General features: G+C 35.8%; 1 protein-coding gene across 1 annotated transcript in view; it reads right to left on the reverse strand.

Annotated features, from left to right (window-relative positions):
- The window catches only part of LOC138150236 (kinesin-like protein KIF6), a 178,038-nt gene that overhangs the window by 24,337 nt on the left and 130,753 nt on the right, over positions 1 to 22,948 (reverse strand). Inside the window, exon 6 of the mRNA XM_069073668.1 lies at positions 16,611 to 16,740. Within this exon, the coding sequence (XP_068929769.1) occupies positions 16,611 to 16,740 (130 nt within the window). The remainder of the gene's footprint in view (positions 1 to 16,610; positions 16,741 to 22,948) is intronic.

Here is a 22,948-nt window from a genome sequence, read left to right on the forward strand (position 1 = left end):
TCTAGTTATTATATATGGTCTAAAACTATTGGTTAATGTGGCTAACACATGGTGTAGCTTCCCTATTTTTCTCTTTTGATTAAATCTGATTTTATCTTTGACTTTCTCTGAGATCATGATTACTATCTCTGCTTTTTTACATAATAAATTCAACTCCTGATTTAAATTTTGTGTTTGTGTCTATCTCTCATTTTTATAGCATTTCCTAAAAGCAACATATTGTTGAATTCAAATTTTTAGTCTGCTATCAGTTTCCATTTTATGAGTAAATTCATCCCTTTCACATTCTAAACTAGAATTACTCATTGTATAATTTTCTCTTTCCTATTTTCCTCACTATCCTTCTCACCCTATTCCTATCTCTGCCTCACTTCTCTGCTTAAATTTTACCTACTACTATGTCCTCCTATTTTTTAACCTAACCTTCCTCCAAGAATCCCTCCCTTATCCTCTCTCTCTCTCTCCATCCTATCCCCTTATTTTATTTCTTTCTCAATTTAGAAGATTTTATATCCTTCTAAATTTATATGTTGTTTCATCTTTATCCCATTCCCATTAATCTACACACATTAATCTACCCCTTGTCCTTTTTCCCTATCCCTCCCTTATCCTCTCCCTCCTGTCTATCCCCTTGCCCTCTTATTTCTTTTTGAATTTAGAAGACTTGTATACCCTTCATATATATGTATACATATACATATATACATGCACATATATGTGTGTATATGTATACACACATACTTGTATATATGCACACACACATGTGTGTATATGTACTGTTCCCTCTTTAACCCATTCCTGATGAGAATAGGGCCCCAGAACTACCTGCCCTCCTCTCCCAACTAATTCCTCTGTACAGTTCTTCCTCTCACAACTTTCACTAAAAGAGATAATGAGGTAAAGAAATATGAGATAATTATTCTTTTTTGTCTTTTCCTACATCTTTTTTGCTTTTTAGAATCACATCATACTCAGTACCCCACTCTTTCTTTCAAACCACCTAATTATTAGTGACAATCTTAGATATACAGTTTCCAATTCCACATATAAAAAGTAAAGTGATTTGTCCTTATTGAGTCCCTTGTAATTAGTCTTTGATATTTACCTTATATTTCTGCTGGATCTTGTATGTCAAATTTTCTATTTAGTTCTGATCTTTTTGCCATAAAAATCCCAAAAGTCTGTCAATTCATTGAATGCCTATTTTTTCCATTCAGAATTATACTTATAACTTTGCTGGTTATGATATTTTCAGCCACAATCCCAGATCTTTTGCTTTTTGATATATAGAGTTCCAAGACTTGTGGTCTTTTAATGTAGCCACTGCATTGGTGTAATTGTAATTGTGGCCCCACCATATCTGAACTGTTTTTTTTTCTTATTTCTTGTAATATTTTCTCCTTAACCTAGAGGTTTCAGAATTTGCCTATGATATTCCTGTAGGTTTTCTTCTGAGGATTTCTTTTGGGTGATAATTAGTGCTTTTTTAAATATTTTTTACTTTCCCCTTGTGTTCTAACACTTCAGGACAGTTTTCTTTAATTATTTCTTATATTATTGTATTGAGATTCTTTTTTGATTATAGTTTTCAGGTAGTCCAATTATTCTTGTATTTTCTCTTCTTAATCTCTTCTCCAAATCAGTTGTTTTTCTTTTCTTTCTTTCTTTTTTCTTTAAGTTGCCCAAGGTCACACAACTAGGTTTTGTGTACGTGCGTGTGTGTGTGTGTGTGTGTGTGTGTGTGTGTGGGTTAAGCATCTGAGGCCAGATCCGAACTCAGGTCCTCCTGACTCCAGGGCTGGCACTCTTCTCACTGCGCCACCTAGCTGCCCTATATATATATATATATATATATATATATATATATATATATATATATGTATGTGTGTGTGTGTGTGTATTTTTTTTTTTTTTGCTTTTTTGGAGGGGGTAGGGCAAGGTAGTTGGGGTTAAGTGACTTGCCCTCAGTTGTTTTTCTTATAAGATGTTTCACATTCTCATCTATTTTTTCATTCTTTCATTTTGTTTTATTATTTCATGGTCTCTTATAATGTCGTTGGCTTCCCCTTGCCCAATTCTAATTTTCAAGGAGTCATTTTCTTCCTTAAGATTTTGGATCTCCTTTTCCAGTTGGCTGACTTTCTTTTCATAATCTTCTTGTTTTTCTTGAATTGTTCTTAATTTAAAAAAATTCCTCAATCTCTCTTATTTGATTTTTGAAGTCTTTTTTGAGTTCTTCAATGAATTCTTTTTGGGCAATTGACTGTTTGACACCACTCTTCAGGGTAGGAAAGGCTTTTATTGCTTTTGTATTCTCCTCTGAAGATGAATCCTGGTCTTCTGTGTACCCATAGTAAATGTCTATGGTTGGGTTCTTTCCTCTTTTGCCTGCTCATTTAAAAAAAAATAGTGTCTTATTATTATAACCACTTCTAATCCTGCAGTGGGGGGTGGGGGAATGGTGCCTCTGGCCTTAGATCCTTTTTACTGGAGCTCTATCCTGGGCCCAACGTCTGTACTTCTTTCCCCTTCCAAGTCATGGGTTGGGGTCCCCAGCACACTATGCTGAAAATGCTCTTGCTTCCTGAAAACCCTCCAGTGGATATGATCTTACGTTTTCCACTCTTGTCTAGAACCAAGACCAAGACCTCAGCTCTCCTGTAAGTGCCCACAGACAGCAACATCCCTGACCCACTACTTCTACACTCACAGGTTATGTGCTGGTTCCTTCTCACCCAGAACAACATCTCAGCAGAACAGCTGGGTCTCCATCCCTTGTCAAGACAGGTTCCCTCAATCTGCCGCTATTCAGATGCCAGACTCCCCACACTGTCCAGGAGGTGAAAATTCCTGTGGCTAAGTTTGAGGATACCTCCCAACCCAGCTGCCACCAAGGCTCACTACTTGCTGTTTCAGCAAAGCTAGCCTGGAGGTGTTTGCCCTTAACTCTGACTGAACCTCCATCCTAGGATCTTTCTCTGAATCTTCTCTGATTGTCCCAGGAGAACCAATGTTCTGCCCCAACTCTTATTTATTTTTGCCTATGTGGACCCTGAGGTGTTATTATGTCTTGTTTGTGGAGGGAATCTGGAGAACTTGGATTTTTCTGACATGCTCTACCATCTTCCCAGAATCCTCTCTGGCAAATTCTTTCAATTTCTACCTTGTTCTCTAGTTCCACGATATCTGGACAGGTTTTTTTTTTCTTGAACAATGGTGTCTATGCTCTTTTTTATCTTTTGCTCATGGCTTTAAAGTAGTATAACTATGTTTAAATTATTACTCCTTCATATATTTTATAACTTCATTGTTTTTTCCTATGAGATATTTCATGTTTTCTTCTATTTTTTCAGTTTTTTACTTCGTTTAATTATTTCTTGAATCATAGGGTTAAAGGTTTCCATTTGACTAATTTTAATTTTCAAGTAGTTATTTCCTTCAGTAAGGTTTTGTACCACTTTTTCCAAGACAGTAATTCTCTTTTCATATCTTTCTTTCCTAGCTGAGGAGGTCTGCACTGAGCATGACATAACTTTGAAGATGGTGAACTATTAATTCTCAAGATATTTGAAAGAGAGGAGGATGTCATTTTTCCTTCTGGAAAAAAAATTAAACTGTATTTAAATTTTCTTAATTCAAATGTTTTGTTTTTCTCAACTTTGCAGACCCTAAACATTAAAAGGAATGTATATAAGAATAGTTAACATTTAACATAAGACTTCGATTCTGCAAGGCACTTTACAAATATTATCTCATTTGATCCTCACAACAACCCTGGGAGGTAGGTACTATTATAATCCCCATTTCACAGATGAGGACACTGAGGAAAATAGAGGGTTATTTGTTTTTTTTTGTTTTTTTTTGCTTGCCCAGGGTCACAGAGCTATTAAGTGTCTAGGCTTGATTTGAACTCAGATCTTTCTAACTATAGATTCAAGTGTTCTATCCACTGTGGCACCTTGCTGCTGAGACTGTGAAACTCATTACCTAAGGACTATTATGATTTTTTTTTTTAATCTTAGGCATGCTGTTTCCATAGCCAGCTCTTTTTCTGTTTTACCCTTCAAATTGCCTCCTAATCTCTTCTGTGAATTTTCTTTGAATGTTTTATGCATTTTTTCTTTTTTTTCCTATTTCACTATTACTACCACCTCCTTCTCCCAACTCCAATTAACCCTGCCCATTAAGACTTCCTTTTAATAAATTAGCATGACCAAGAAAAACAAATCTATGCACTGACCATCTCTGAAAATGTAGTTCTTATTCTGTAACTCTAGTCCATCACTTTTCTGTCAAGAGATAGGAAGCATGCTTCATAATTAGATCTGTGGAGCTGTAGTTGGTCACTGAAGTGATCAGAGTTCTTAAGTCTTTCAAAGGTGCTTTCCTTTCTAATGTTGTAGTCACTGTGTAAATTGTTCTATGAACTGATTCTTCCCAGGTTTCTCTGAAATCTGGCCCTTTCATAATTTTATAGCACAATATTCCATTACACTCAAATACTATAAATTAATTAGCAATTACTTATCTGGGGTATCCCTTCAGTTTCTAATTTTTTGCCACAACACAATGAATATTTTTGTAAATATTGTTAATTTCCCTCTTCTTGATTTCTTGGTGGATGTCAGCCTATTAGGGATATTATTAGAGAGAATCTATTTCATGACTTTTGGGATATAGTTTTAAATTGTTTTCCAGAACTGTTTGATCATTTGACAGATCTATGAATAGTAAATTTTTGTTATTTTTACCAATCTGATAGGTAAGAGGATGAACTTTAAAACCATTTTAATTGATATTTTTCTTAGCTTTGGTGATTTAGAGTCTCTTTCCATGTGGTTGTGGATAGTCTGGATTTCTTCCCTTGAGATCTTTTGACTGTCAGAGAATGGATCTTTTTTAGTTGATTTAGTTTCCTTTACATCTTGGACATCTAACTTTTAGAGAGAGAAATTTGTCACAAGGATTTTTCTTCCCAAGTTAATCTTTTCCCTTCTAATTTTAGTTGCATTGGTTTTGTTTGTACAAAAAAAAAACCCTTTCAAATTCAAGTTATCAAAGTTGTTCTTTTTGTCTCTATGTCTGGTCAAGAGCTCTCCTCTTATGCATAGTGGTAAAAGGTATCTCATTCCATCTTCCTCTAATTTGTTTATATTGTGACTTTTTATATCTAGATATTATATTCACTTGGATATTTTTGTGGAAATGTTAGTCTAAACCTAACTTCTCCCAGATTGCTTTACAGTTTTCCCAGCAGTTTTTGTTAAAAAGTGAGTTCTTACCCCAGTAGCTGGAGTTCATAAAACCTACTATGTTCTCTTCAATCATACCAAATTGTTTGGATGATTACAGCTTTGTAATATAGTTTGAGATATAATATTTCTAAGTCCCTTTCCCTGCCATTTTCTTCATTATTCCATTTGAGATTCTTTAACTTTTGATTCTCTAGATAAATTTTACTATTTTTTCCTACCTCTATAAAACAGACCAACTAATTGGTGCAGTGGATGGAGTACTGAGTAGAGCTCTGGAACTGGAATCAGGAAGACCTGAGTTCAAATTCAACACCAGACACTTACTAGCTATGTGACTCTAGGCAAGTCATTAAATCCTGTTTGCCTCAGTTTCATAATCTGTAAAATGAGATGGAAAAGGAAATGGCAAAACAGAACAGCATTTTTGCCAAGAAAACCCCAAATGAGATCAGGAAAAGTCAGACATGACTGAAACAACTGAACCACCACAGAAATTCTATAAAATAACCTTTGGGTAGTTTGATTGATAAAGATAAGGAGTGGAATTGTAATTCCACTAGATGAGGAAACTCCCCCTACCAATAAAAATCAATGACTTCTCTGCAGCTTGGAGTCTTAGAGAGTGGCCCAAACCACTTTCCCATGATCACTGAGGCAGTCTGGGTCAGAGATGGGATTGGCTCTGAGGCAAGCTCTCTATCTGCCATTTGAAAGAGCAGACATGAAAAATGGCTATCCTCATTTCACTTCATTTTAACAAAGAATCAATATCATGACCCTAAAGCAATAATTTAAAAAAGTTACCCACCCCTCCAAAAGAGAGCAAAAATAATTTGGGGGATTTAGAATGTGGATTTTTTTTGTTTGTTTATGATGATAGTTAATATTGCTATTAAGCAACTACTATGTACAATGTACTCTTCTAGGCACTATGGATACAAAGACAAAATGCAATAAACCCTACCCTCGAGGCTATTACACTCTATTGGGGTAGGGTCAGGATTAGGATGCAACAATATACACATAAAAATACAAAATATATACAAGGTAAGTCAAAATAAATTCAGGAAGGATAGGTACTAACCAGATAAGGATCAAGAAATGTCTCATGGATGATGTGGGGGAAGTTCATCATCATTTACTCTACAAAGAAATGATGGTAAGAATGATAGAAGCATAAAGGGTATAAAGATATACAGGGTGCCCAAAATTTTAGTTTAGTTCAAAGCTATTTAAACATATAAATAAGTCTATATTCCTGTACCTTCATTACCATGTCTTTTTCAGATTTTTAGCCATTAGCCTTAAGTTTGGGCAGAAAAGAGTGAAAATACAAGGTACTCCAATGGAGGCTTGCTATTAAAAGGATATCATACTAAGAAAAACCATGGCAAAGTAGGTGCTGAATGAACTATGTAATTCTGGTCTTCCACTACATTTCACTTAGTGGTTCCAAGACTGGATTATTCTTTATCAAAAGAGCTCCCTTGAGCAATACATCAGTCCATACTTAGTTCCTATCTTTAGTATTTACATGTACTTGTGACTCTAATAATGAAAGAGTGCAGGGTCTTGTCTTGATCTTCTCTGAATTCCTATTATGTCTAAAAGAAAACCCTACTTACACAGTAAGGACTAAATACATTATGTTGACTTACTGTTGATCACACAAAGCAGTTGGTGTAAAGAAATTGTTGGCCTCATACTACCATCTAAAGTGGAGCCCAGAACAAAGAAAATCACTGTTCTTATTATAATAGGAGCAAGGTAAGGCCAGCACCTTTATTTATATTTTGTACTACCCTTCTGCAGAAGCCTCAGAATAAACTCTTTAGATTTCATTTATTAAGTCAAGCTCTTGCTGTGCATGCACAGAACACTGTGGTAGGCACTGGGGTAGATAGAAAGTTTTGATAAGATGAAGTCTCTAACCTCAGGGAGCCGACTTGACCTTGTGAAGTCAATATAACTAATATGTCTCCCATCCAAAATTCCAGTAGGAAGTTTGGTGCTATGTTAGTCAGTGAGACTTTAAATGGTTAAGTGGAACATGATTTTTCAAAGCTAATTACAACCATAATCTCCTTGTTTCCTACTCGTACCACACAAGGAGATTATGGTTTAGAGCATTAGAAATGAAAGAGTACTTGTCAACAAACACAGCCACACAATAAGGCTACTATTTCCTTTCTGCACTTTTTATGTTACTGTGCAGAATGTCCAATGAACAGCTGTTCAGCTAATTCTGGCATGAACTATACCGTATCTCCTCTCACACCCTTCTCCTCTCCCCATCATCCTCAGGCCTCTCTTATTCTCACATTTTGACAAGACTTACATAGCTCGTTTCAAAAGGTTTGCTTCTAACTTGCATTTTGGGAAAATTCAAAATGACACTCCTTCCTGCAGAAGGAATAAATAATCATTTATTATTTACAAAGCAATTGTGTAATAATGAGTAAAAGGCCAACCTTGGAGCCAGGAGAACCTGGGTTCAAGTCCTGCTTATGACACACCCTGGCTTTGTGACCCTAGACTAGCAACTTAATTTCTCTATGACTAAATGGTGCTGGTCTGCATTGATAGAGGGATTTTCCTCACTAAGGAGTTTCCTAAACCACTGAAATTACAGGTACAGTCTCTATTCCTATCAAAATAACAAGTGCACAGTCAATCCTTTAGTTGAAGCTAATGGGACTTTTATTTAAAGGAAAGAACAGGTAAAGCAAAAAGACAGATGACAACTACTACTAACATTTTTATAAAAATAATTATAAAACATAAGAAAATTTTTGGACAGATGAAATCCTTTCTAGGTATTCTAGAATATCATAATAGCTGATATTTATATTAAGCTTAAAAATTCGCAGAGTGCTTTAGATCTATCATCTCATTTGGTCCTCACAAGAGCCTTGTAAGGTAGGTAATACAAGCATTACTATCCTGATTTTATAGATGAGAAAACTAACAGGATGCCAAGTGTCAATGGCTACACGTGCCAGCAAGAGTCAGCAGAACAATACAAATTTCTTTGGATTCCAAGTGTAGAGCTCTTCTCACTATACCACACTGCCTCTCTGTGTATTTTTAGTCAGAACCAGAATTTGAGAGTTGGAAGAGATCTCAGTAACCATGTAGTCCAATGTATACATGAAAGGAATTCTCACTAGAACACATATGAGAAGTGGTCATCCATCTTCTGCTTGAAGACCTCCAAGGGGGGAGAACCACCACTTTGTAAGGCATTCCAGGACAACTCTGTTAGGAAGTTTTCCTTAATATCAAGCCTAAATGTCCCTTTGCAACTTTCGTTCACTGCTACTGCTGCATCTGCCCATTAGAACCAAGAAGAACAAGTTGAACTCCTTCATATAGACCTTCAAACACTTGAGGGGGCCATCTCCAGTCATCCTAATCTATATCTTGCCACTGCATCCAGATGGCTCTGGAGGAAAGAACGAGTCTGGTGACTTTACACAGTCTTCCCTCACTTAAATCCAATTCACTTGCATGTTATTCCATCACCTCCCTGATGACATGGTCCTCTTCGAGACTGAAGGACAAACAATAATAACAACAACAAATGCTTGAAAACAGCTATCATGTAGCTCTATGTCCCATCCTCATGTCCTGTTCATCTAACTGATCCTCATATGACCTGGACCCAAGACCCTTCACTGGCTTGCCTTTCGCTGAATATTCTCTGGTTTGCACCCAAAATTGAACACAATATTCTGAACAAGATTTGACAAAGGCAAAATACTGTATAACCATAGTACCCTATTTTTGGAAGTTCTGCTTCTCCATAAAGGCCAAGACTGAATTAGCATTTTGGGCTGTCAAATCACATTCCTGATTCATAATTATCTTGCTAAAACATAAGATCTTTTAAAGAACCATTGCTATCTAAGCATACCTTCCCAATCTTGTACTTGAGAAATTGGCTTTCTCTATGCCTTTACACTTCTCTCTAATTCATTTCATTTTCTAGGATTCATTCCAATGCTCTAGCCTGTCAAGATCATCTGGGATCCTGCCTTTCATTTAGTGTGTTTGGTAGACCTGCTTAGTTTGAGTTATCTACACATTTGATGAACATGTCACGTGTGCTTTTGTCCAAATCATTGATAAAACATTGAATATGGTCAAGTACATATGCCTGGAGTATCCACTGGAGATCTTGTGCCACATTGCCATTGAACCATTAACAGCTACTCTTTAAGTTCAGCCACCATGCCATTTGTAATTCATTTAATTATAATCTCGTATTGTCAATATCACTCTATTTTTCCCCACAAAAAAAGTATAAAATGCTATATCAGTTGCTTTCCTAAAATCTAGGTAAAATATATCCACAGTATTTCATTCATATATGAGTTTGGTAATCCTGTCTAAAACAGAAATGATGTTAGTTTGGGATGATTTTTTTTATCAAGTCGTACTGGCCTTTTGTAATGATCCTTTCCCTTTCCAGATGTTTGCCAACAAATGCCAACAATTTTTAATGATTTATCATAGAATTTTCAAAGGGATTGCAGTCAAGTTTATTGCCCTAAATAAGGGGCTTTATAGACTTTATATTTCCCTCCTCTTTTTTTAAGTTGGTCAACATTTGCCTTTCTTCATTCTTGAATTATCATTCCTGCTTTCTATGATCTTTTAAATATTACTGACAGTGGCTCTGTAATTACATCTGCAAGTTTTTTCAGTACTTGAGGATATCATTCATCTGATCCTTGAATTCATCAAGGGCACTTAGGTGCTTTATTTTCTATCTTATTACTTATTTTTGGCATCAATTCCCTGTTAGTCATTTTTGTTCTCTCATTTCCAATGCAAAGGCTATTTTTCTTGGTAGAGAAAACAGAAGCATTTAGTTACTGTCTTTCAGTTTCTCTTGTGTTTCCTCCTTGCAAAATGAAAACTAAAGGAGATGATTCCTGGGACACCTCTACTTCTGGGTGGCTTTATTGAGGTCCTAGAGGCAGGAGAAGAAAAAGATAAGGACACAGAATAAGAAGTATTGCCCTTAGCAAGGAGTAAAGGAACTCATGCCTCTAAGAAAGAAGGGAAGAAGGCTAGAACTGGTCGTGATGCCTAAAAGTTGAGGATGAGAATCAAGAAAGCTCCCTTCAAATGGCTTTGATCTCTGTGGAATGGAACACTAAGTCAAATGCTATAACTGAGTGTAAGGGGATACAAATGAGACCATGAAGAGCAAGAAAAACATTTGAAATAGCCACTGTGGGAAACACTGTGCAGAAATATTAAGAGCAGAAGAGAAGGAATGCCTAGTAGCAGTGAGGATTCAGATAGTGTTATACACCATTTATGGAAAGAAGGTATTAAGTTTAATGCAAGACATAAATAGAACTGTAGAAATTATTTCAGAATTTTGAATCAAGTCGAAAAAGGATAAATCTGCCCTTAATAACTTTTCCTGAAAATGACTAAAGACACAAAAATAAAAAGAACTTCCCTTTGTATACCATGCATTCAGACTTTGTTTTGCAGATGTTTTCTGGTTACCATAGCAGCTTCTGAATTTGTCTCTGTATAAATGGGAAGTTGGTAACCTAGTTTGAAAAACTGATTAGTATGTTCTTTTTATCCCAGTAAGCTCATTCTGCACTTACACAAATTGCATTTTGACAACTAGGTTGTCATCCAAAGCACAGTTTTTTGTCTTACTGAGGCTCTTAATGATGACATTTTCCAAAGGAATGAGAATTACTTTTTAGTTATGTTTTAAAATATCTTTTACAGTATACAGAAGAGATGACTACAGTTCTCAATATGTACGTTTTTTAAGAATCCAGAAACTTGACCTCACTTGACAAATTTAACATGAAGTATCAATTCTGAGCACCACCTGTATACAAATAGCAAGACCTGAGAGATATTAGATCAGCGTTGAAGAAATTAGGCCCCATGTAAGGAAAAAATTAGAAAAAACTCGAATATATTCACCACAGTCTTGATACTGGTCTTCAGGCTCCTGAGTCTAATACCTTCAGTAGAAGGATATTAGTCACTGATGGAAAATGTCTTTGGATATTTTGGGTGGTGACAGAATTTCAATACCTAAGGCTGTAAATGTAAATATCCAAGTAAAGTTGGGTTCTTATGTCCATTTATATCACAAAAGGTTGAAATCAAGTCACTTACAAGAAGAAAAGTGACATTGTCCATCAGAGTATTTGAAACTCTACTATAGTTATGGTCTTTCTTCAAGCCATGGGAATCTTATCTCCAAGTTTAACATATGAATCATCTAGAGGACAGTGGAGAATTGCATGGTGGGTGCAAATTGGTTCTACAATGTTACAAATGAGGACTTTTGAAGAAGATATGGAGTAAGGGAAGTCATCTATGAACTGTGTGAATAAAAATGAAGACAGGCTACCTAAATTAATTATTCAGTGCCATACCAATCAAACTAACAAAAATTATTTTACAGAGCTAGAAAAGATAATAACAAATTCACCTGGAAGAACAAAAGGTCCAGAATATCAAGGGAATTAATGAAAATAAATGCAAGGGAAGGTGGCCTAGTATACCAGATCTTAAATTGTATTATAAAGCAGCAATCATCAAAACTACTTGGTACTGGGGCGGCCAGGTAGCACAGTGAGTAAGAGTACCAGCACCAGTGTTGGGATGACCTGGGGATCAAATCCAGCCTCAGACACTTAGCACCCACTCAGAAACACCTGGCCGTGTAACCTTGAACAAGTTACTTAACCCCAATTTCTTAGGGGTGGCCAGGTGGCTCAGCGAGTAGGAGCACCAGCTTCAGTGTCAGGATGACCTGGAGATCGAATCTGGGCTCAGACACTTAGCACCCACCCAGAAATAACTGGCCGTGTAACCTTGAGCAAGTTACTTAACCCCGATTGCTTTAAAAAAAAAAAAACTAATTGGTACTAAGAAATAGAGTGGTGGATCAGCAGAACAGGTTAGGTACACAAGACACAATAGCCAATGACTATACTAATCTATTGTTTGATAAACCCAAAGACTCTAGCTTCTGGGATAAGAACTCACTATTTAACAAAAACTGCTGGGAAAACTGGAAAGGATGGCAGAAACTAGGTACAGACCAACATTTTACATTGTATACCAAGATAAAGTCAAAATGGGTACATGATTTAGATATAAAGGTTGAAACTTTAAGTAAACTAGGAGAGCAAGGAGTAATTTACCTATCATATTTATGGAAAAGGGAAGAATTTATGACCAAATAAGAGACAAAGAACATTATGAAACTCAAAATGGATGGTTTTGATTATATTAAGTTGAAAAAGTTTTGGACAAGCAAAGCTAATACAACTGAGATTAGAATGAAAGCAGAAAGTTGGGAAACAGTTTTTTATAGTCAGTGTCTGTGATAAAGACCTCATTTATAAAATATATAGAGAACTCAGTTAAATTTATAAATATACAATTTGTTCCCCAGTTGATAAATGATCTAAGGATATGAACAGGCAGTTTACAGATGACAAAATTGAAGATAACTGCAGTCATATAAAAATGGTCTAAATCACTATTGATTAGAGAAATGCAAACCAAAACAACTCTGAGGTACCATATCACACTTATCAGATTGGCTAAAATGACAAAACAGAAAAATGATAAATGTTGGAGAAGATCTGGAAAAAATGGAAAACTAATGCATTGTTGATGGAATTGTGAACTGATACAAACATCCTGGAGAACAATTTGGAACTATGCCCAAAGGTCTATAAAACTGTGAATACCTTTGATCCAGCAATAACACTTCATAAAAATGGGAAAAGAACCCACATGTACAAAAATATTTATAGCAGCTCTTTTTGTGGTGTCCAAGAATTAGAAATTTAGGGGATACCCATCAAATGGGGAATGGCTGAACAAGTTGTGGTATATGGATGTAATGGAATATTAGTGTGCTATAAGAAATGATGAGCAGGCAGATTTCGGAAAAGCATGGAAAAGACGTATATGAACTGATGCTGAGTGAAGTGAGCAGAAGCAGGGGAACACTGTACACAGTAACAGCACCATTGTGCAATGACTAACTTTGATAGGTTTAGCTTTTCTCAGCAATGCAAGGCTCTAAGACAATTCCATAAGACTCATGATGGAAAATGCTATACACATTCAGAAAAAGAATTATGGAGTTTGAATGTAGAGTGAAGCATACTTTTTGCTCTCTCTCTCTTTGTGTGTGTGTGTGTGGGGGGGGTTTGTTTCTTTTTCCTCCTGGTTCATCTCATTGGTTCTAATTCTTTATTACATGACTAATGTGAAAATGTTTAATATGAATGCATATGTAGAGTCTATACCAGACTACATGCCATCTTGGGAAAGGGGAGGGGAAAAGGGAAGAAAATTTAAAACTCAAAAATCTTATGGAAGTGAATGGTGAAAACTAAAAATAAATTAATTAAAAAAAGAAAAGTAAAAGAAAGAGAGATGGGTTCAAAGATATAAATGATGGTCAGCCCAGGTCATGTGCTGCCCTGGTATCCTCACAGCATTAACAGAAAGTGAAGAAAGCTCCTAGCACATCATGAGAACAGCATATGGCAATGTGATGAGCAGTCAGAGGCAAGAACCATGGGCAGCATGGATGGGATGTGATCTACATTGTTGGCAGAGGGAATGAGATCACATCAATGAGGTGTATCCCAGATCCATCTGAATATGATTGTATAATAAAAGAGTGGAACTCTTCAAAAATAATTCAAGATACAGGAGTTTAATCCTTGAGGAGGTGGCCCAAGTCTCTCCAAATCTGATCTAAGATATCATTCTAGAACAGGAAATTGGCAACTAGAGATCTTTCAGAGAAGTAAAGTTCCAGTGACATTGGTTTGGGGCTTTTCTTACATGCTATTAATCAGGAGGAGGAAAGAAGGAAAACAAGGAGGAATAGATGGAGGGAGGAAGAAAGGAAAGAAGAATGGAAAGAAGAAAGGAAGGAAAGAGGGAGAAAGGAAGAAAGTGAGAAGAGAAGGGGGAAAAAGGAAGGGAACTAAGGAAGGGAGGTAGGAGACAATAAGCATATATTAAGTACTTAAAATGTTCCAAGCACTGTGCTAAGCACTTAACAAATATTAGATCTGCACAACCCTGGGAAGTAGGTACTATTATTATTCCCATTTTACAGATGAGGAAATTAAGACAAAAAGAAATGATTTTCTGAGTTTACACAGCAACTAAGTGTCTCAAGGCAGGATCGGAAATCAGGTCTTCCTGACTCCAAGTTCAGTGTGCCAGCCACTGAATACCCATGTAGATGAAGCTATATCAAATTGCTGAATCTCTGCTTATTAGTAGAGCAGAGTAAAGGGCTTCCTAACTATTTATGAGACAGTAGATATCAAGAGCCATCAAATATTTCTGAATATGAATAAATGAATGTGTAAAGTATTGATTAAACATTTACTATATGCAAAACACTGGATTTAAAACTAGAAAAGAGAGATAGCCCCTGCTCTCAAGGAACTTCCATTCTAATGAAATCATTAATGAGAATCAGACATATGGAAGATTTCAGTTGCAAATCAGATGGAAAAGTTCCATGATCATTTGGCTATAACTGCAAAGCAGATGGTGATACCTCTTCTTCAGTGACATTTCCACTGATAAAAATTCTATCTGTTTATAAAATAGGACTTTGGTGATAAGAACTTTCTTTCTTGGGTCTTTGGTAGCTGTGGCTGCAGTGTAGGAGCAGTGGCCTGGCTGCAGCTACATAGGGTGTTACTTCCCAGGATGATGGATGAGGACACTGTGCTAAAAGTATTGCCATTCCCAAGACTCAGTTCCCAAGGTGCTAGGCTATCTCCGTGAGGGTCTGATGGTGGCCAAGGTGGCTATGACTTTCCTGGCCCATGCTGCCTCTTGTCTCTTTTGCAATGTCCCCTGCTGTTTCAGTAAGACTGGCTTGCCTGCCCTAGGGTGGCAATTAGTTGGCTATTGGGGATGCCTGGTCCCTTTTATACAGGAGTTACTTCCCTGTATGATAGTTGTGAGGGCTGGGCTGGAAAAATGTGGCCACTCCCCAGTGTGAATATATAGTCAATTCAGCTCCCTGAAGTTACCCAACATACTGGCGCTGAGTCTGGGCAGTATAATTATATGCCAAGACAATGGATCTTAAAATACATTGTTCATTGAAATCATCCCATTCTTTCCTTTACTGTGTGTTTTGTGTACCATGCTTAAATTCAGGAACTTTGATCAGTAGTTCAAAATAGGTTTGACTTGCCCTTGCCTCTTTAAAATTAGGTTCCTTCTGCAGAGTCCATTGGTCAACATGTGTTATCTTGTGTTAACATAATCGCTAGCAGGTCTTGGTTTGTGATGAGGCTTGGCTCAGTCTCTTGTCTGAATTAAAGCAACAGGAGGGTCCACTTTTATAGTTCTTAAAGTTTTATGACTCTGACTTCATATCTCTACATGGTAACAGGTGGGAAAAGAATGAAAGGAATTGACTATGACATGGGGACAGCACCGCCCTTTTGATTTTTCAAGGCATTTGTGAACTTCTCCCTTCTTTTTTCCATATTCCAAGTCCTGATAAAAGCTGCATTCGGTATCTCACAAGTTATTTCATGTTAAGCTACATATGGAGGAACCAGATTTAAAGGGCAGTAAACCTCTTTAAGTCATATGCTCTAATTAATGCCCTGAATATGTTCAACTGATAATTATAACATCACTGACAACCAAACTGGCAAGACAAAGCAGTGAGAAGAGACAGGTGGAAAAGCAGATCCATACATTTTGAAAATCAAAACAATAAAAGTTTCCCAATCAAAATTAAGAAACAAACTCATGGTTTCTTAAGCCTTTATAACAAAAGATAGACAAGTTCAAAATATATAAAAATGCTTTTTAAAAAAAATTCTAGTTGAGAGTCAGTTAGAACAGATGAACATAATAATCATTTCCAATTTTTGGTAAAATACTACCAATATGATTTTTTAATTGGGGCTGATAAAATTCCACTTTCAGTTTTGATGGCAGTGGCAGTTACTTCAATGGAAAGCATAGAAAACAACCTTCCCATCCCTCCCCCTGTCCTTGTCCTACAGAACTAGATTTCAAAGTAAAATTCTGGGATACTTTAATATAATACTTGAGCAAATAAACTCTCAGTGTCACACTAGCAATATGGTCATGTGGGAAAAGGATAGCACGCAAAGCCCAGCTCTTAGACTCATATATTGGCTTTGATATTTACTAGATAGAAACCTTAGGAAAGATACAACCTCTCTGACCTTTTGAAAAATGAAGATGTTAAACAAGACTATTTCTAAGTACCCCCCCTACTACTGCCTCAAAATACTATGATATCCCTACCTCTGCAATCATTCTGTTGGTGTCTCCCAAGAAGAGAAGATTCAAAGCTTCTTCCTCAGTGGTTGCCTGCTGAAGAGACAGATTTTTCAGGTGAATGTTCTGATCAGGGTCCTCCAATATTGTCACCTTCCTAGGGAACAAATAAGGAGCCAGTGAGACATATGACTGCAGTTCACTAAAAGAACCTGATGCCAAAGTGCAGCTGTTAAGTGTTCTGCAACATTAAGGTGGTATGTACTCATTCAAGGTTTAGTAATACAGAGATGGTGATTTTACCCAGTAGCATATCCTTAAGGGTTTTCTTTAGCTATATAATCAAATAGATTTGTGAATGAAAACCCTATCATCAAGCAAAAGCTCTCCTATAGTTGCAATTTATTGTATTTATCATTGTTACCTTAAAAATGCATATATTGGTAGAGACATACAATTAAGCAACTTAATGACAGGCAACATTATCAAAATCCAAGCTCCAAATCAAGGAGTCCATAGTTTTTAAGAAGAGGCTCATAGCTTCCAAGCTATTACCTCCAGGACAAAATATAAAGTCTTCTCTCTGGAATTTAATACTCTTTTCTAACCTTTCCTCTTTGTACATGTTCAATCTTCTGACACTTTATTCCTGTCCTCACACTTTACAATCCAGCCACACTAGTCTTTTACTGTGCTTCCAAACCAATGCTCTATCTCCCATGTCTGTGCCCTTGCACTGTCCCTCATGCCTGGAATATTCTCTCTTTTACACATGCCTTTTAATTTCCCTGGCTTCAGGTTTTAGCACAAATCTCACCTTTAATAGGGGGCATTTCCCAGCTCCCCCAATTAGACTGTGAGCTCCTTGAGAAAATGAACTGTTTCCCCCCCCCCCTTTCTATCCATAGTGTTTAGAACAGTGCCTGGCACATAGTAAATACTTAATAAAAGCTCATTTACTAACTTTTTCACTGAAAAAAATATTTATTTTGTAATACAGCTATTTGTCCACACAGATTTCCCCATATACCAGATTATTAGATACTTGAGGGAAAGAACTTTGTCTTATTTATCCTTGTAATTCGTTACCAATTATGGTGCCTGGTAGCACCTGTAGGCACTTAGCAAATAAATGTTGAATGTGGCATATAAACCATCTTTCACAAATAATATTATTTACTTGCCTTTCTTTTATCTTTCATACTTTGTCCAGTTTTATATAGCATTTCAAATTATATATCCTACATGAAATTTCAAATTATATATACAAACAACAATTGAAGAGAAAGAAGATGAAGATATTCGTTCTAAGTTTCATCTCTAGGTCTCATTTCCTCTACAATTACAATTCCTACATATTACCAAACTCACAAGTAAGAATATATATATTCACATAAAATATACACATATATACATGCACATACACATGCCTATGTATATATACTACACACATACATGTATATACGTGCATGTGTGCATATACAATACATACATGTTATGCTATAATATTACATTAATTATGATCTTATTTTATATTTATATTCAGGAAGTTGAAAAAAGTCTATTTGAAGAAGTGACATGAGTGTAAGTTTGAATTTGGGGAGTAGAATTAAGGATAAAGTAGAAGAGAGACATGTTGGAATCAGAGTCCCATGAGGAAATCTTAACTGAAGAGAAAGATAGGCAGGCCTTAGAGTAGATCTATGAATACAGGGATGAAGATGGAAGAAGCAGATTTAAGTGGCATGAAGGAAAAGCACCAGCAAATGGCAACATATTTGCTAGGTGGAACAACCAACGATAAGTTAGAGAGATGACAGATAGATAGATAGATAGATAGATAGATAGATAGATAGATAGATAGATGCATGGATGGATAGATAGATATCAATCTATATATAAATGATATCTAGATAACTATCTATATGTAGGTAGCTATCTAGATATTTATATTTCAATATGTGTGTACATACTATACCTATAAATATATACATACATATATATGTGTATATTTATATATATATATATAGTGGGTGTGTGTAGGTGTGGGTGTGTGTACACACACACACACACACACACACACAATTTATCATTGGCTGACCTCGTCTAGGACCTGGCTATCTTTCTCCTTAGTTAAGATTTCTTCATGGGACTCTCTGATTCCAATCTGGTTCTCTTCTGTCTTACCCTTAATTCTACTTCCAAAGTGCAAACTTACACTCATGCCACTTTTCTTCTAAAAGACTTTTTTGCCACTTCCTGCATAATTGTGTCTAAGATTTTCACTCTCTACTTCAAATATTTTAAGGTTCCAGTGAGGAAGGTACTATATATAGTCCCCACCTTCTTCTGTAAAAACTGTTTGATTTTCTTAAGAACTACCTAGAAAAGGCACTCTTTCCTACCACTTCACTAGTATCTTCAAAAAAGACTACCTGATTAAAACTCTTAGAATGATAAAGAATCAATGAAAGGCATTGCTTTTTAAAAAGTCCAATTGACAAATCAGCATGTACAAATCATCTATTTATGAAAAAAGTGTAAATTTTAGTAATATCTTCAAAAAATTTAACCATATTCTTGGAAAGAATGTTACCTGGATTTTCATGTGTAATTTGTGGACAGTTTTCAAAATTAATCATGGTAAAAAACATAGATATAACCAGCACATCTGTAGCCAATATGTCACTAATTATACAGTACTTTGCCAAACTCTTTTCTTTTTTCCATCTCCTTCAAACAATACCATTTAAGAATGGAAAAATTATTTCTTTAAATGAAAAACAATTTGAATTTATTTACATATTTTCAATAAGGCTTCTAATTAGAATAACTAAAATTTGGGTCTGAGAAAGTTCTCAAAATCATGGTGTTATGAATGATGACATAGTTGAAAAATTTACCATCACCAGGGGTTTTTTCTTCTTCAAGATCTCCCTCCACCCTCACAGGAGGCAAATTGTTTTTAAGTATTTGGGAGTTAAAGGTTTGGCTCTATTACTGACTCTTAGGACTCTCAGGAGTTAGAATTCTTTCTAAACCTCAACACGATGAAAGAGTTAGTGACTTAAGGTAAAAGAAGTGAAATAATTTTGGAAAGAAAATCAAGGTTAAAAATATGTGCTGAGATTGTACATTTAAAGGAAAGAGAAGAGCAACTTCTGTCTTCCTCCGTCTTTTAAAATTCAACTCAGCAATAATTCTCAATTTTAGATTAAAGGTAATCTAAACAACTTTCAGATATTTATAACTAGTATGTGTTAAAGAAAATGATGAAATATGGCATCTCATCCTACAGGACAGTAGGGGGGAAGGGGATGAGAGGGGGGATGATGGAGAGGAAGGCAGATTGGGGGGGGGGAATTAGGAGCACACACTTTTGAAAAGGGACAGGGTCAAAGTAGAGAATAGAACAAGTGGGGGGAGGGAGAGGATGGAGGGAAATATAGTCAGTCTTTCACAATATATCCACTATGGAAATGTTTTGTGGAGCTACATATGTACAACCTATATTGAACTGCCTATCTTCCCAGTAAGGGTGGGTGACGAGGGAGGAAGGGAAAGAATCTGGAATTCAAAGTTTTAAAAACAAATGTTTAATATATATATATATATATATATATATATATATATATATATATAATTTTTTACATGCAACTGGGAAATAAGACATACAGGCACTGGGGTATAGAGATCCATCTTGCCCTACTGGAAAGTCGGAGGGGAGATAGGGGAGGACATAGGAGAGAGCAGATTGGGGGAGGGGTTATACAGTGGGATTGCTATTTTAGGGTGGTGGGTAGGGGAAAGATGGGGAGAAAATTTGTAACTCAAAATCTTGTGGAAATGAATGATGCAAACTAAAAATAAACATAAAATTTAATTTAAAAAAAGAAAGTATATTTCAAAACAACAACAAAAAAAAGACAATTATGGCACTGACATGCAGTAAATGTCTCCCTCATCATTCTTCCCTTAAATTCAAATCTATCAATCAATTAATGAACCAATCAAAAAGTATACAGCAAATATCTCATCATATGCCATTCACTGGTTATATAAAGACAAAAAAATGAAACACTCTCAGAACGGAGTAAGAATGAATGTAGAACATGGGAAATAGGTTGGTCATTCTGTGAGTCTTCTATTCTGGGACAACTATAAATGGATCACTGATTGGAAATTTATTTATAGGAATAGCCTGGAGCTTATGCCATGAGAAAAATGCTTAATAAAAGTTATCTAGTTGATGATGGTCAGATGAGGGAAAGGGCTAGCTAAGCTACTAAATTCTTCTAAATCATACAGAGTATTTTTTTCCCCTTCAGTTTAAGTATTTTTATCCAGAGTGACTATTCTTCAATGTGTACTAGCATTGTACAGGTATGTACAATATTTCTAATAATTTCACTTTGTAGTAACATTATTGTAATTTCAAGGATCCTTTGCTATATAATCTAATTAGCCTATTACCTGTTTATCATAATTCCTATGAGAATCACTATACCTGTCATATTATTTCACTTAGCATCTTTTTTTTTGGAGGCAATTAAAGACAATATGTGTATGTGTGTATTCCATTCACTTTCACTTGACTTTTCTACTTCAATCAAAATAGAGACTGGATTTATTGCGAGCAAGTCGCCAAAGGCCAGGCTCAATATGAATCTGGTTATGATTTCAATACATGACACTTAGGGGAACAAGGGTCTGCTATCTAGTCCATTTTCATTCCTTTATGATTTTTTCCTATTTTCTCTGACCTCTCCTCTCTGCTACCACTCTGATCCATGAACTTTTTATAGACTGTTAGTGATGAAGGGGACCTTATAAACCATCTCATGTTTATACACACACATACACACATATACATATTTGTATATATGTGTATGTATATATTTACATATACACAAATTTGTGTGTGTATGTATATAATCTGAACCTCACAAGGTGACCTGACTTTGTCTAGGAAGCAGTAGAGCAGGATTCCCAAATCAGGTCTCCTGAGTCCAGATCCAGGACTTTTTGCTATTATATGAAGCAAACAAAGTGACTGGAAGGTAGAGTTCTTTAGCTACATTGCTGTTAGAATTATTTTTCATAGTTGAAGAAAATAAGGAAAATAAGTCCAAGTTTGTACATCAGGATGCCCACTTTGTTACAATCTCCTTTCCCAACCCACAATCAATAGCTATTTCCTGTATCTTCATCATTCCATATGTTCTGCCTGCTAAGGAAGAAACAGTACTTAAATAGGGCATTTATTAGAATTCCTTGAACAAATATCTCATTCCCAAGATGGAAAACCCCCAAACTATTTATTTGGGCCTTTTGAAAAGGCATGCAGTAGCTTTCCCTACGGAATGTTTCTAAAATGTTTGAATTTCAAGTAAAGAGACAGAGACACTGATAGTCTTAACTTGGATATCCAAGTGGAAAAGTTCTGCTAAGGATTCTTGGTCGGCATAATGACAGAGAAGAGGCGAGCTTTGTGTTTTCTCTGTAAACAGAGACTTTTTTCCATTTGGCTAAGTAGTTGGAATTTGTAGGCTCCTTTTTAACTGACTGGAAGACGTATGAATGGGCAACAGCCAAGTTGCTCTCTGTTAACTGAAGGTCCTCTGTGTATAAGCAGAACTATCCATGAGGGAAGAATCCCTTAAGAGCTGAATCTTCCTTGCTTTGAGGAAACTTGCCACTGGTCAATGGAATGACTATGGTACTTCATATTATCCCTGCTGTTCACATTACAGATCACAATTATTTGCTGGCTTAATTTGGGGTCATGGTGATTAATTCCTGTAAGAAAAGGAAGAAGGAAGACAACCTAGAGAAAATTTTCTTTTCCAACTTCCTAATCTAAATATTGTAAAAAAAAAAAACCCTAAAAAACAAAAGAACCTATTTTTTTTACTATTTACTTTCAATAAAGACAAAAGTTACCAAAACATAAAAAATAAAAAAGGACACAACTTAGACTAGTGTTTCTCAAATTTTGTTGCATGAAACCTTGATGCTGAATTGATAAATAGTTCTATCTCCTATATTTCTTAACTAAATCTTCTAATTATTACTATAATTCTTTTTTACTGTTATATTAGGTATATGTAATCTTAGCTCTGCTGAGTTTAGATATCTGAAAGAACTTAGTAAGATCCTGAAGCTACTCCACCATTTCAAAGTTAATAGCATTATACATTACACAACCTACTGGTGACTAAAGACAAAATGATAACTGGAATATTTAATAAATTCATTGGTTTAACTTAATTTTTGCAGCAATGCTCAAGGACATAAGAAGAGATTCAAGAAAGGTGTTCAAATAATCTTTCATGACTTTAGGAAGCTCTTTCAATCCAATGAGC

Source organism: Petaurus breviceps, unplaced genomic scaffold, assembly GCF_028583685.1.
Source record: "Petaurus breviceps papuanus isolate PSGF00001 unplaced genomic scaffold, PetGlider_PUasm1.0 90865, whole genome shotgun sequence".
Taxonomy (NCBI): domain Eukaryota; kingdom Metazoa; phylum Chordata; class Mammalia; order Diprotodontia; family Petauridae; genus Petaurus; species Petaurus breviceps.